Source organism: Littorina saxatilis, linkage group LG8, assembly GCF_037325665.1.
Source record: "Littorina saxatilis isolate snail1 linkage group LG8, US_GU_Lsax_2.0, whole genome shotgun sequence".
Taxonomy (NCBI): domain Eukaryota; kingdom Metazoa; phylum Mollusca; class Gastropoda; order Littorinimorpha; family Littorinidae; genus Littorina; species Littorina saxatilis.
This window is the reverse complement of record NC_090252.1, coordinates 56,185,615-56,199,382: the sequence shown is the minus strand read 5'-3', so window position 1 is coordinate 56,199,382 and position 13,768 is coordinate 56,185,615. Positions and strand designations below refer to the sequence as shown.

The window sequence follows — 13,768 nt, the reverse complement described above, 5'->3', positions numbered from 1 at the left end:
GTTAATCCGTGGCTCATCACATTAAAATTTTGTCAATACGATACATTTCTTTCTCTCCTACGCTTTGTAGTTCTTCTTTGTAAAAAAAAACTACCTTGTAGTTATTCTGCGTTAGCGTCTTTCAGCTTATCGGTCACTGGAGTTGTTTTCAACACACTGCTAACTGTAAATAATTCTTCTGTTCACGCAGGTAAATAACCTTTTTTAAAGAGTCGCCGTGTTTTACTTAGTCTCACACGATCATCAACCTGTAGCCTACCTTTGGGTGTTTTTCTTTGGGGGTTGTCCGTACAAAACTTACCAAACTGTTTCTTTGTTAGCGAGGCAAACTTTAATAGGTGTTGGTTTTATACTTCTGTGAAACGAATGGTTATACACGTGTACCAGGTGTTGTAATTCTTCTACAAATCTTACACGATTAGTGTGTGTAAAAAAGCGCCACATTTTCTCTTTTAAGAGGAACCCTTGTTCTGATTTCCCCCTGATCTGTTCCATGACTGACTTGTCTTTCTTTCATGCATCAGTCAATAACCACTCTGTTTTTCAACGACCACACCTGATCAACTCAAACCAGGACTTTCTTTCTTTTCTCGGTGAAATCAGTGACCATGACATTCTAGAACAAGTTAGACTCGAACGCCCAAACTCTCGGTATTCTGTTCACACCATCATGTCTTCCAGTTTCTATGTCACGCCTTTGTCTGACTTTCCTATCGGATGAGTCTGCGGTAGTCTACCTAACTACATCACAAACACACAGTTCTTGCACAAGTTACAAAAAGACGAGCATCATCATTTTCCTTATACTGACGGTCTGTGTCTCTTTCGCTGTCTTGCTTTGCACAAAGGACCCTTGCCTCATTCTTTGCAAAAACCCACAAAAACCTTGTTCAAACAGTGGACCGGACATTCCCACCAGTTTGTCAAATTAAACAGAGACACACCTACTACAATATAAATTAGAAAAATCTGATCAACAAAACAAAAACAAAAACAAAAAAAAACAAAAAAAATGTTTTACAAAAATACAATCTTACTACGAGGGGCGCGATAACCAAAAACACACCACAAGCAAGAGAATCTCTTGGTATCAGTAGTTGTCTCTTCTAATACGTTAGTAGCAACAGTTGTATCTTCAGCAGACAAGGCGTCCTCAGCCATAACTACTCTGAATACTGTCTAAGACTATCAGCTGAGATCCATGTGTCAAATGACGTTGGGTTTTGTGAACAAGAAACAATTAACAATTAAGTGGCTCTATCCCATTTCCCCCCCATTCCCTGTCGCGATATAACCTTGAACGTTTGAAAACGACGTTAAACACCAAATAAAGAAAGAAAGAAAATGACGTTGGGTACCCAAACCAATGCACTAAATACTCTTTTTTTCCTCCCTTACCAAGTCGTTCTTTTAGTACTTTGTCAATACGATACATTTCTTTCTCTCCTACTTTTTGTAGTTCTTCTTTGTAAAAAAACAAACTACCTTGTAGTTCTTCTGCGTGAGCGTCTTTCAGCTTATAGGTCACTGGAGTTGTTTTCAACACATTGCTAACTGTAAATAATTCTTCTGTTCACGCAGGTAAATAATCTTTTTTAAAGAGTCGTCGTGTTTTACTTAGTCTCACACGATCACCAACCTGTAGCCTACCTTTGGGTGTTTTCATTGGGGGGTTGTTCGTACAAAACTTACGTTTGTTCTGTTTCTTTGTTAGCGAGACAAACTTTAACAGGTGCTGTTTTTATACTTCTGTGAAACGAATGGTTATACGCGTGTACCAGGTGTTGTAATTCTTCTATATATCTTACACGATTAGTGTGTGTAAAAAAAGCGCCACATTTTCTCTTTTAAGAGGAACCCTTGTTCTGATTTCCCTGATTGGTACGAGTCGCTTCTTGATCTGTTCCATGAGCAAAACAAAACGCTTCAAAATCAATTTTTCTCACTCCTTTCTTCTCAAAAACAAAGAGTCGGGTGACTTGTCTTTCTTTCATGCCTCAGTCAATAACCACTCTGTCTTACAACGACCACGCCTGAGTTGTCAAAGCAGGACTTTCTTTCTTTTCTCGGTGAAATCAGTGACCAAATGAACAACCAACAAGTTCTAACATGTTTAGGTCTTGCGTCTCTGTGGTGCAATACTCGGGGGTAAGCACCCAGAAGAACTTTTTTTTTTATACCCGCATCACACCTGTGTCTTACTACGCGATTCTATTTTTAGATGCTGACCAATCAACATGGTCTAACATGTAAGGTCTTGCGTCTCTGTGGTGCAATACTCAGGTGTAAACACCAGAAGAACTTTTTTTTTATACCCCCTTTTTGACCGCATCACACTAGTGTCTAACTACGCGTTTCTATTTTTAGGTGCTGATCAATCAATATGTTCTAACATGTAAGGTCTTGCATCTCTGTGGTGCAATACTCAGGTGTGAACAGTCTCTAACCTAACATTAGGTATGACTGACTGTAGAACAGTTCGTGTTCGATGTAAATGTACCTTATAACACCCACATAAACCATTAGACAGCACAAACAACCAACAATAGGACATTCACAACATCATGTCTTCCAGTTTTTATGTCACGCCTTTGTCTGACTTTCCTATCGAACAGAGGGAAAAAAGAAGATCCCTAAAAGACCTCCTTTCAAGTTTGTTGTTAAACGTAACAATCAATATATGTGTCTTTGTACAGACAAACTTCGGTTTCTCGACATCAACAATTTTCTTGCGCCAGGTTTTAGTTATTCCAAGTACCTCTAGGCGTTCGGTGTCGAAGAGCAAAAGGGTTTTTTCTGCTATGAATACGTCACTAGTCTAAGTACACTAGACGAAAGAGAACTCCCACCCCATGCAGCTTTTTTTAGTAAGCTCAAAAACTCAAATATTTCTGATACAGAGTACGCTTTTTGTCAGCGTGTGTGGACTGAAAACAAAATGACGACTTTGAAGGCTTTTTTTGGTGTGGTACAACAACCTAGACACAGGGCCGTTTCTGGTTGCTTTGCAGCATCAGATTAGTATGTACGCTAGTCTGCGAGTTGATTTGCTGAAAGACGGTATTATTTCTGTCCCCCGGTGTGACACTGAAGTGTCTGTTTGACACGTTGTCTTCAGATACCTACTTTTCACTTTTTAACAAAAAACAAAAAGACGTTCAAGCACTTTTGCGAAAGAACATTGTCGAGGGTCCGTCTATTGTCTTTCACAGATACCACGAAAAAGACAAAACACACATTCGTGGTAATCAGGACAAACCGGTACAGGCTGTTCAGGGATTTGATGCAAATGCGCTGTATTTAGCTGCACTCATGCAAGACATGCCCACAGAGCACCCTGTCATTCGTAGAAAAGAAAACGCTTTTAAAGCGGAAAAAAAAAAAAAAAAAAAAAAACAGATCCCTACGGTCAGCTAGCTCGGGAATGGTTGGAGTGGGTTATGGATTCAATCGGGTTGATATAGTGTGATATTTATGTACCTGATCATCTAAAAGAACATTTCAGTGAAATGCAGCCTATTTTCAAAAATGAGTCTGTCAGCTGAGAACAGATCGGAGATTTTATGAAAGACTACGCTGAAAAAACACAAGCTTTTATCCCAACCACGCCGTACACTTGTAGGGAGTTACCACGGTGAACAAATTCTGCTAGCTACACCCCTCTTGTTTTGGTACGTGCAACACGGGTTGATTGTTAAAACATCACGCTGATCGTAGAGTATCAACCCAAAACCTGTTTCCGTCAGTTTGGTGACAGCGTTTCAAACGCAAGACGAGCAGGAGACCAAGACTCATCAAAAACTATCTTAGCTGAAACTTTCAAACTGCTCGGTAACTCAGTCTACGGGAAAACCTTAACTAACGTGGCCAACCATCGTGATATTCATTACGTTTTGTCTGATAAGGCCTCAAAACTGATCAACAATGGTCGTTTTCAAAAACTAACAGAAGTAACAGATTCTGTCACTGAAGTAGAGATGGTTAAAAAAAATCAACTGGTCACTCCCCTCTCAGATTGGTTACTTTGTTTACCAGTACCCTAAACTACGCATGTTGGAGTTTCATTTTGATTTTCTAGATAAGTTTGTGTCCAGAGCCGACTACCAGCTTTTGGAAATGGATACAGATTCTCTATACATGGCGCTTAGCGCTTCAACGTTAGAAGAGGTGGTTCGTCCTGAACTGCGAGAGCAGTTTTACCAAGTGTATAACCAATGGTTCCCCGCACAAGCCTGTGACCAACCAACATGTTCTAGCATGTGAGGTCTTGTGTCTCTGTGGACAACCAATACTCAGACGTGATCAGTCTCTAACCTAACATTATGTATGACTGACTGTAGAACAACTCGTGTTCGGTGTAAAATGTACTTGCGATGTTTATAACACCTACATAAAACCAACAGGTAGCTATCTGAGTCTAGTTGTTAAAGCTTTTTATATTTTTGTAAATCAGCTCTCATCTCTCCCGCCTCACCAGTCGAGCTAACTCCTCCACCCACCCCACACCATTTGTCTAGCACTAATCTAAGCATTAAACCCTAATCAACCCTCGGGGTAGGCAAACCACCTCCTATTAAACTTCTCTAACTGCTGGCCACCTCTGGTGGTTTTATCGGCGAGGGGGCTCCGCAAAGAGTAGTGGTACCATTTTTATCGCCTTATCCTGACACCTCTGATAGTTATTAGCGTCATAAAAGAGAGTGCTCCGCGAAGCGCGGATAGTAATCCTGTCATTACCCCAGCTGGAGTGGTCATTAGTACCGAGCACCCTGTCTGTACAGGCACATGAAATCACATGACAAAATATAAAACGCAATAAACCGTTTATGCGCAATATCTCCTTATCACTACTTAAACACAGGCACCTTAACCTATAACCTTCTATCAAAATACGGCTGCGCGCTGCGCCAAGGGGTGAGGCATACCTCTCCCTACTACTGGTCTGTTCTGGTTCTTGTTGTTCCTTTTGTTGTTTTTCTGGTTGGTTTTGTTCTTGTTCTTGTTCTTCTGTATTCTTTAGTCTTCTTCTTCTTCTTCTTCGTCTACTTCTTCTTCTTCTTGAACTTAGTGAGGTGGAGGTAATCTCCATGCAGGGCAACTATCCTCACCGGTTGGAGCGTCTAGGGTTCCAAGAGAGAAAGATAAAGTGCATAGTGTACCTATGAACATGAAAAAACACACGAACACGACAAAGATGGGTCGGTGGGCTAGCTATTGCTTTTCGCGATTCGCCCTAGAGCCCAGTTTCACCCCTGGGTCGTGTGGCTAGCCTACCACAAAGTGCTACCTAGCACAGCAACTGGGCCCAGACAAGACAGGACGAACAACACAAAGCAAGAATGACAAATTACGTTATAATTTCTAATAAAACTATGCTGTTTATTTTGTTGTGAGGGAGATTTGGATGATGGGGTCGTTTTTCTAAATTATATTTTTTTAGAACAGCGTCCCAAATTCCCTCTCTCCTTCACGAGTCCCCAAAGAGCTTGTGCCCCCCCCCCCCCCCCCCCCCCCCCCCGCCAAACAAAGAAAAGGGAAAAGAAAAAAAAGAAGAAGTAACGTTTGGACAAGAAAGTCAAATCAAGTATCTACCCAGAACTTGTTGTTTTGTTAAGCTAGCTTGCGTCTTTAATGTGCATTACTATTCCTACTGATGCACGTGTCGATCGCATGAGCGATCAAAAGCGCGTCTTTTTTCGTCAATTTTGAGGGGTATCACGACACAAAGCGCTGTATTTCATCAATGACTTGTTGGATTGCTTTAAAACTGTCAGCATATCTTGCCAACATACTATGCATACTTCGAGTAGCCATTTGGATTCTTACAGGTATTTGTTTAGATGTTATGCAATGATTCAGAAAAAGGGCTTAAACTCGTCATGGGATTGTTGACTTGTGTTAAACTTAGCTTAGCTTTCAAGTAAAACGACTTTTGTGAGTAAAGAGCTGTGTCTGTCAAGTCAAGTCAAGTCAAGTCAATATTTATTTCAAAAACCCCTAGGGTTACATGAATAAAATAAAAATTGCAATAAACACGACAAAAAACATATATGTATTAATGAGACACAACACTTCTAATTAACCGAAAATGAATCAAGCTTAATTCATAACAAAATAATTGTAATCATACTTTTTTTTACAGGAATGTATGTGTTTCTGTGTTTGTTTTTGTTTTAATAAAAAAAAACACGTGATCAAATAATCAGAACTCTTTCAAAATAATCTTAATAAAATATATTAAATTCAATAACTTTCGTTTCTTTGTTAATTCAAATAAATGTTTAAATTTGACTGCATTTGAATTTCTACGAAAATACCATGGTAAAAACCTTTTCCTCACATTTTCAAAAAAATGACACTGAAATATATAATGAAATTCATCCCCGAGTTCAACGGAAACTAGGCCGATTTAAGCGTCACATTTAAAGTAAATGCTGCCTCAAGTGTACGCAGGTAGAAAAAGCCTGTGGTTTTGACACGTGCAAGCTATCTTGAGAGGGTAAATGAGGCGAATGACATCATTTTGAGCACTCTAGTACCGTTAGTTTGTCAGAACCGGAGGTTATGCGTATTAGGAGCCTGTCCATATTAATAATGATGATGATAATGACAACTTATATAGCGCGAACCACAGTAAACTATGCCCTGCGCGCTTTACATATTAACTATGAATAAAACCATACTATTTAAATATCAAATACATATACATTCTTACATAACAGATGTATATATATGTCTGGGCAACCTTCCCTTACGTTCCGAGCATAAATAATACTTAAAAAAAACAAAACCAACAATGGTGCGGTCATCCTTTCAGGTGACTGCAACTTTGACACAATCAAGACTACAAGGGGTCCTTTGTCTGGTGACACTTGCGGTTGGAGGCATTTCTTTACTGAGACTGGGCTGCTTGAATGGAAGACATGGAATCGACAAACAATTACCACTGGCACAGGGCCTACTGCTGACCACACCACGGGAAAATGTAAGCATTTATTTTATTTTATTTATTTTATTTATTTTACTCAATACTTTATTATCCCAATGCTGGGACATTCGGGTCGCTTCCTCCCAGTGGAAAGCTAGCAGCAACAAAGTCGCGCTACCCAGGTGTGTGTGTGTTTAGATGTAATCAGCCACCTACATTTATGGCAGAGTGACCAGGGACTTTTACGTGCTACTGTGGTGATACGGGGGTGGAACATGGATACCGTCTCTGAGTTTGCACATAAAGTTGACCCGTGTCCGTCCCTTCCGGGATTCGAACCTGCGACCTTAGGATCACGAGTCCAGTGCTCTACCAACTGAGCTACTCTAAGCATAGTGTTGTTTCCATGCAAACCCCCCCCCCCCCCCCCCCCCCCCCCCCCCCCCCCCGTATCACCGATGTGGCGCGTAAAATACTTCGGTCGTTCTATTATAAGTGCAGATGGCCCGGTAGCTCAGTTGGTAGAGCACTGGACTTGTGATCGAAAGGTCGCAGGTTCGAATTCGGGCCGGGACGGACACGGGTCAACTTTATGTGCAGACCCAGAGACGAAAGCCATGTCCCACCCCCGTGTCACCACAATGGCACGTAAAAGACCTTGGTCATTCTGCCATAAGTGCAGGTGGCTGAATACACCTAAACACGCAGACACCTGGGTAGCGCGACTCCGTTGCTGCTAGCTTTCCACTGGGAGGAAGCGACCCGAATTTCCCAGCGATGGGACAATAAAGTAATGAAAATGAGAGAATGAGAGAATGAGAATGATTATACCTACATACGCACACACGAGATTAGCGCAACTCTTGCTGCTAGCTGCGAGGAAAGCAACCCATGTTTTACCACCAATGGGGCAATAAAGTTATGAAAAGAGAGAGAGAGAGAGAGAGAGAGAGAGAGAGAGAGAGAGAGAGAGAGAGAGAGAGGAGAGGAGAGAGAGAGAGAGAGAGGGAGGGAGGAGAGAGAGAGAGAGAGGGGGGAGGAGGGAGAGAGAGAGAGACAGGGAGAGAGAGAGAGAGAGAGAGAGAGAGAGAGAGAGAGAGACAGAGAGAGAGAGAGAGAGAGAGTGTGTGTGTTGGGGATGTGTGTGTGTGTGTGTTGCCTTGCCAACAGAAACAAACACATGTGTGACGGCCTAATCGTATATTTTACATTGTGTCCAGCCTACTACATTTTCTGCGAAGGAAAGGACTGGCGTTCCCACACCGACAGAAATGTTGTGGGATATTTGAGGAGCCCCTTGCTGCCGTCCCACACCTCGGCAAAATGCATGCACTTCTGGTACCACATGTACGGAACGAGTACCAAGAACCTGACAATCTTCTTCAGTTCCACTAGTAAGTACAGTGGACCTTCACCCCCTCCCCCCCCCCTTTCCCCTCCCCCCCCTTTTTCGACCTTCAAAACTGAGAAATGCAGGTCTTTAAAAGGAGAGAGACGGGCGCAGTAGCGTGGTGGTAAGACGTCGGCCTCCTAATCGGGATGTCGTGAGTTCGAATCCCGGTCGCTGCCGCCTGGTGGGTTAAGAGTGGAGATTTTTCCGATCTCCCAGGTCAACTTATGTGCAGACCTGCTAGTGACTTAACCCCCTTCGTGTGTACACGCAAGCACAAGGCCAAGTGCGCATGGAAAAGATCCTGTAATCCACGTCAGAGTTCGGTGGGTTATAGAAACACGAAAATACCTTGCATGCCTCCCCCGAAATCGGCGTATGGCTGCCCGAATGGCGGGGTAAAAACGGTCATACACACGTACAAATCCACTCGTGCTAAAAACATGAGTGAACGTGGGAGTCTAAGCCCATGAACGAAGAAAAAGAAGAAAAGGAGAAAGAGTCTGAAAATGGGGGTCCCCCCGAAAGCGGCAAAATGCATGTACTTCTGATGCCACATAATACGGAACGAGTACCAAGAACCTGACAATCTTCTTCAATTCCACTAGTAAGTAAGAGGTGTCTAGTTGCGAACACTGTTATTAATTAGTACATATAATTATTTAGATATAATATCAATGTTGTAGTCTTTCGTTTGTGTTTATGATACATGGACCACCACTGCAATTTCTTTATGTGAGCTAATATAGTTCATTTGATTTGATTTGATTTGATTTGATTTGATTTGATTTGATTTGATTTGATTTGATTTGATTTGATTTGATTTGATTTGATTTGATTTGATTTGATTTGATTTGATTTGATTTGATTTGATTTGATTTGGTTTGATTTGAAGTACAGTGGAACCCTCCTTTTAAGACCTTTAACAATCTTTATTTTTTATTTTTTATTCTCTTTTTAATTTTTTTAATTATTTTTTTTACATGTATATGTTGTACATTACAGGACATCACCTAAACAAGGGGACAACAACATAAAACAGAAACACACTCGGACAATTACAACACACATGGGGTGGGTGGGTAGGGGGGGGGTGTCAGGGCTTGGTGGTCGCAGTATCAAATGCAAAATATGTACAAAAAATAACCTGAGGGTTACATCAAAACATGCATATAATATACAGGCGCCAATCCTTGTAAAATGTATCTAATGTATTATTCATAACTGCGTTATACTTTTCACAAATACATCTTTGCTTAAAGGGATATGTACGCGCTCCCGTGTTTACAAAGTGTAGTTTGCCCATAATCGATGTCAAACGCACCATAAGACCATATAATGACGATATGTCACCATGCGCGGACCATAATACATGCATTACAGCTTGTTCTAGCCTCTGAAAAAGTGAGGATGTCAACAAAGCCGCGGTGTTAGCTCCCTTGCATCAACGTTACATGTGTTGCCAAATCTATAAATAGGACGATCCAGATCAAAATGAAAATTAACATATCTCAACATTGAAGGGGTCCTAGACCACAATATTTTGCAGGGAACTTAATTTAGCATGTCTCCAGCTGTTGGTAAAGCAATTAGCGTGTATAGTCATCGAGTACATATGCCTTTAAGATTTCCACTAAATGTCTGAAAATGAGGGATCTTCCTGTTCATTTTGGTTGGAAATATATACGTGGTGTTTGGCACACATTACTAGCGCATCAAACACTTTATCAGTGACTACATTCAATCAATATGAGGCTTATATCTCGTGCATTCTGTGGGTACAGTGCTAAGCGCAGGGATTTTTATTTTTTTATATTTTTTATATTTAAGCAATTAATATCGCGCACATATTCAAGGCGCAGGGATTTATTTATGCCGTGTGATATGGAATTTTTTACACAGTACATCACGCATTCACATCGGCCAGCAGATGGCAGCCATTTCGGCGCATATCCTACTTTTCACGGCCTATTATTCCAAGTCACACGGGTATTTTGGTGGACATTCATTACCTATGCCTATACAATTTTGCCAGGAAAGACCCTTTTGTCAATCGTGGGATCTTTAACGTGCACACCCCAATGTAGTGTACACGAAGGGACCTCGCTTTTTCAGGTCTGTTATCACTTACTAACAGTCAGCATATTCGAAATACATTATAATAAAGGTGAGAAAAACCACCAACAACATGAAATGGAAATAATCCACAAGTTGGAAAACAATCAACGAATGGAATTAATCCACAAGGTCAACAATAATCCATCCAAAACGTTGCAGGTGTGAAATGGAAGCAGATGTTTTCTGAGAATGACCAGCTGAATGCGTGGCGGAGCGGCAGGTTCACGATCACCGCCCCGGCCGAGTCTGGCCCTTACCAGATCATTATCATGGCAGCAAGCTATTCAGATGTTATTGTGGCCTCCGACATCGCAATAGACGACATCAGTTTCAGTAACGGGCCATGCCAAGGTAAGGGTAGCCCGAATTTGCTAGGGGGGTCCGGGGGCATGCCCCCCAGAAATTATTTTTGCCCAAAGAAGCAAAATGGTGCCATCTGGTGCCATTTGAACTTAGAAATGGTCATAGAATCAGCATAGAAAAATCTTTTTTTTTTCTTCTTCTTTTTTTTTTCGGGGGGGGGGGGCACGTGCCCCCTGTGCCCCCACCCCCCTCGTCCGCCCCTGTTTATGTGCAGACTCAGAGACGGTATCCATGTCCCACCCACTGTATGCACAGTGGGACGTAAAAGACCTCGGTCATTCTGCCCTTAGTGCAGGTTGTTGGTTACGCCAAAACACGCATACACCCGGGTAGCCCGACTCTTGTTGCTGCTAGCTTTTCACTGGGAGGAGGCGTTGGTAAATGAATTGAGAAAAAACAATTGAAAAAAAAAGGCTTCCTAGCATGGCAAGTTATTTAAACAGACGAATTACGGGGAAATAATTCTGGCGGGTTTGTATGGGTTGTGACAGAGTGAATACCCTTGATTTTAGTGAGACAAAACATCCAGGGGCCAATCACTATTGACGGAGGGTGTCTGAAACACACGGACAAGGAGCACGTGGGATTAAATGTTTCACTAGAAGCAAGGGTATTCACTCTTTTACATCCCATAACAACTGTACAGAGTTATTTCCCTACATCGTCTAAAGCCATTCGAGTTACATAGTTACCCCCCGCGGGTTAGGGGGAAGAATTTACCCGATGCTCCCCAGCATGTCGTAAGAGGCGACTAACGGATTCTGTCTCTCCTTTTACCCTTGTTAAGTGTTTCTTGTATAGAATATAGTCAATGTTTGTAAATATTTTAGTCAAGCAGTACGTAAGAAATGTTAAGTCCTTTGTACTGGAAACTTGCATTCTCCCAGTAAGGTCATATATTGTACTACGTTGCAAGCCCCTGGAGCAATTTTTTTATTAGTGCTTTTGTGAACAAGAAGCAATTAACAAGTGGCTCTATCCCATCTTCCCCCTTTTCCCAGTCGCGATATAACCTTCGTGGTTGAAAACGACGTTCAACACCAAATAAAGAAAGAAAGAAAGTTACACATGGGTTTTATTTACATGTGGCAGTTTAGACGGAAAACCGTCAGCATGGACAGGGATGGCCAAATCTCAAGTTTTTTACTCGCCAGCCGAACAATCACAAGCCCGGCAGAAATGTCACTGGCCCGGTACATAGCCTACCACAGTTGATCTGCAGTGTTTATTTATTATTATTATTATAATTATTGTGATCATTTTTATGCGCCTAATCTAGATATAGCCCTAGGTGCTTATATATTAATTTATCGTACACACTCGATATTTAAACCAAAAGTGTTGCATCTGAGCAAAAATTGCATTGCATTGCAAGCTGCCAGGCTTTTTCTACTAGCCCGGCGGATTTTGTATTCGCCCCTGGCAATCGGGCGGACGATTTGGCCATCCGTAATAGACCTTTTTGCAAAACGAAAGTGACAGCTAAAGGGAGAAAACAATGGCGATGAAAACATTGCTTTTTCTTCGACCAACGATACAAATGACCACTGAATGCTCACTTTATATAATCTTCTCACAACAAATCGGATCAAACACATCATAAGATAAGGATCTTTCATTTCTCTCATTTTTTTTTCTGTCCATGATATAAAAGAACGACATTGGGTCGAATTACTTGTGTAATTCAGCTCAATTGCTTGAAAACGGTTGGAAAAAGAGAACGTTTGGGCCATAACTGTTATGGGGATTTGATTGTTGTCTACGTTAGTTACTGTGATTTATACATGTTGCTCATTATTTAAAAGCTTATATAAAAGATGATCAATCAATCAATCAATATGAGGCTTATATCGCGCGTATTCCATGGGTACAGTTCTAAGCGCAGGGATTTTTTTATTTTATTTTATTTTATGCAATTTATATCGCGCACATATTCAAGGCGCAGGGATTTATTTATGCCGTGTGAGATGGATTTTTTTTTTTACACAATACATCACGCATTCACATCGGCCAGCGAGATCGCAGCCATTTCGGCGCATATCCTACTTTTCACGGCCTATTATTCCAAGTCACACGGGTATTTTGGTGGACATTTTTATCTATGCCTATACACTTTTGCCAGGAAAGACCCTTTTGTCAATCGTGGGATCTTTAACGTGCACACCCCAATGTAGTGTACACGATGATGTCAGAAATGTATTCATGTGGTGACAACAGAAAAATGTCCATGTTTATAATAATACGAGAATTCATAACGCGCACATATCTTACCACAAGGCGACTCAAGGCGCACTCATACACATTCTTTCGCATTTAAAACTCTAGCACACTCATATAGACTTACGCATAAATTACATGAAGATGACAAGGCAACAACACAAACAGAGACATGTACAATGACGATGGACGTTAAAGTATTCTTATCTTATCTCATCTTATCTTATTCAAACATGTTTAAGCGTGTAGGCGCGCATGATGTAGTGGCAGGCGTGTGGTGCTATATCGCGTATCGGAGCTTATTTTTCATTTCGTGACTCGCCTAAGTAATCAGGAGAGTCTTAGGTATGAGCAGTGTTAGGCCGTCCGGCCATGCGCGGACAACAAACTTAACGTTGATGTTATTTCAGATGGGTTTTTTTTTAAAGCTAGAGCTTTGAAACTTTGCACACTTATACGAATTCATTATCTCACAACATGACCCAAGTGTGGTTGACGCACGTCAAATGTTGGGGTCACAATGGGTCATTAATCAAAAAAATTATACTATGTTTTTGTTGCATGTCTGTATCATTATCTAGCTGGAGGATTACTGAAAACAGTAAAGGGAAAAGATTCTAGTTGCCATTTGATAATTATACGTTATCCTAATTTAAAGGACTGAAAATGCATGTCACAAAATGGTACACAGCTCTGGGGAATAACCCATCTGAAATTGATTAGACTGCGTAGGCAAGCGCTGGCACAATGGC

General features: G+C 41.3%; 1 protein-coding gene across 1 annotated transcript in view; it reads left to right on the top strand.

Annotated features, from left to right (window-relative positions):
* The window catches only part of LOC138972389 (scavenger receptor class F member 2-like), a gene marked incomplete at its 3' end in the record, with an annotated part of 28,383 nt that overhangs the window by 9,203 nt on the left and 5,412 nt on the right, over positions 1 to 13,768 (top strand). Inside the window, 4 exon segments of the mRNA XM_070345055.1 lie at positions 6,818 to 6,985; positions 8,149 to 8,322; positions 10,596 to 10,787; positions 13,740 to 13,768. The exon segment at positions 13,740 to 13,768 is cut by the window's right edge and continues 103 nt beyond it. Coding sequence (XP_070201156.1) covers positions 6,818 to 6,985; positions 8,149 to 8,322; positions 10,596 to 10,787; positions 13,740 to 13,768 — 563 coding nt within the window.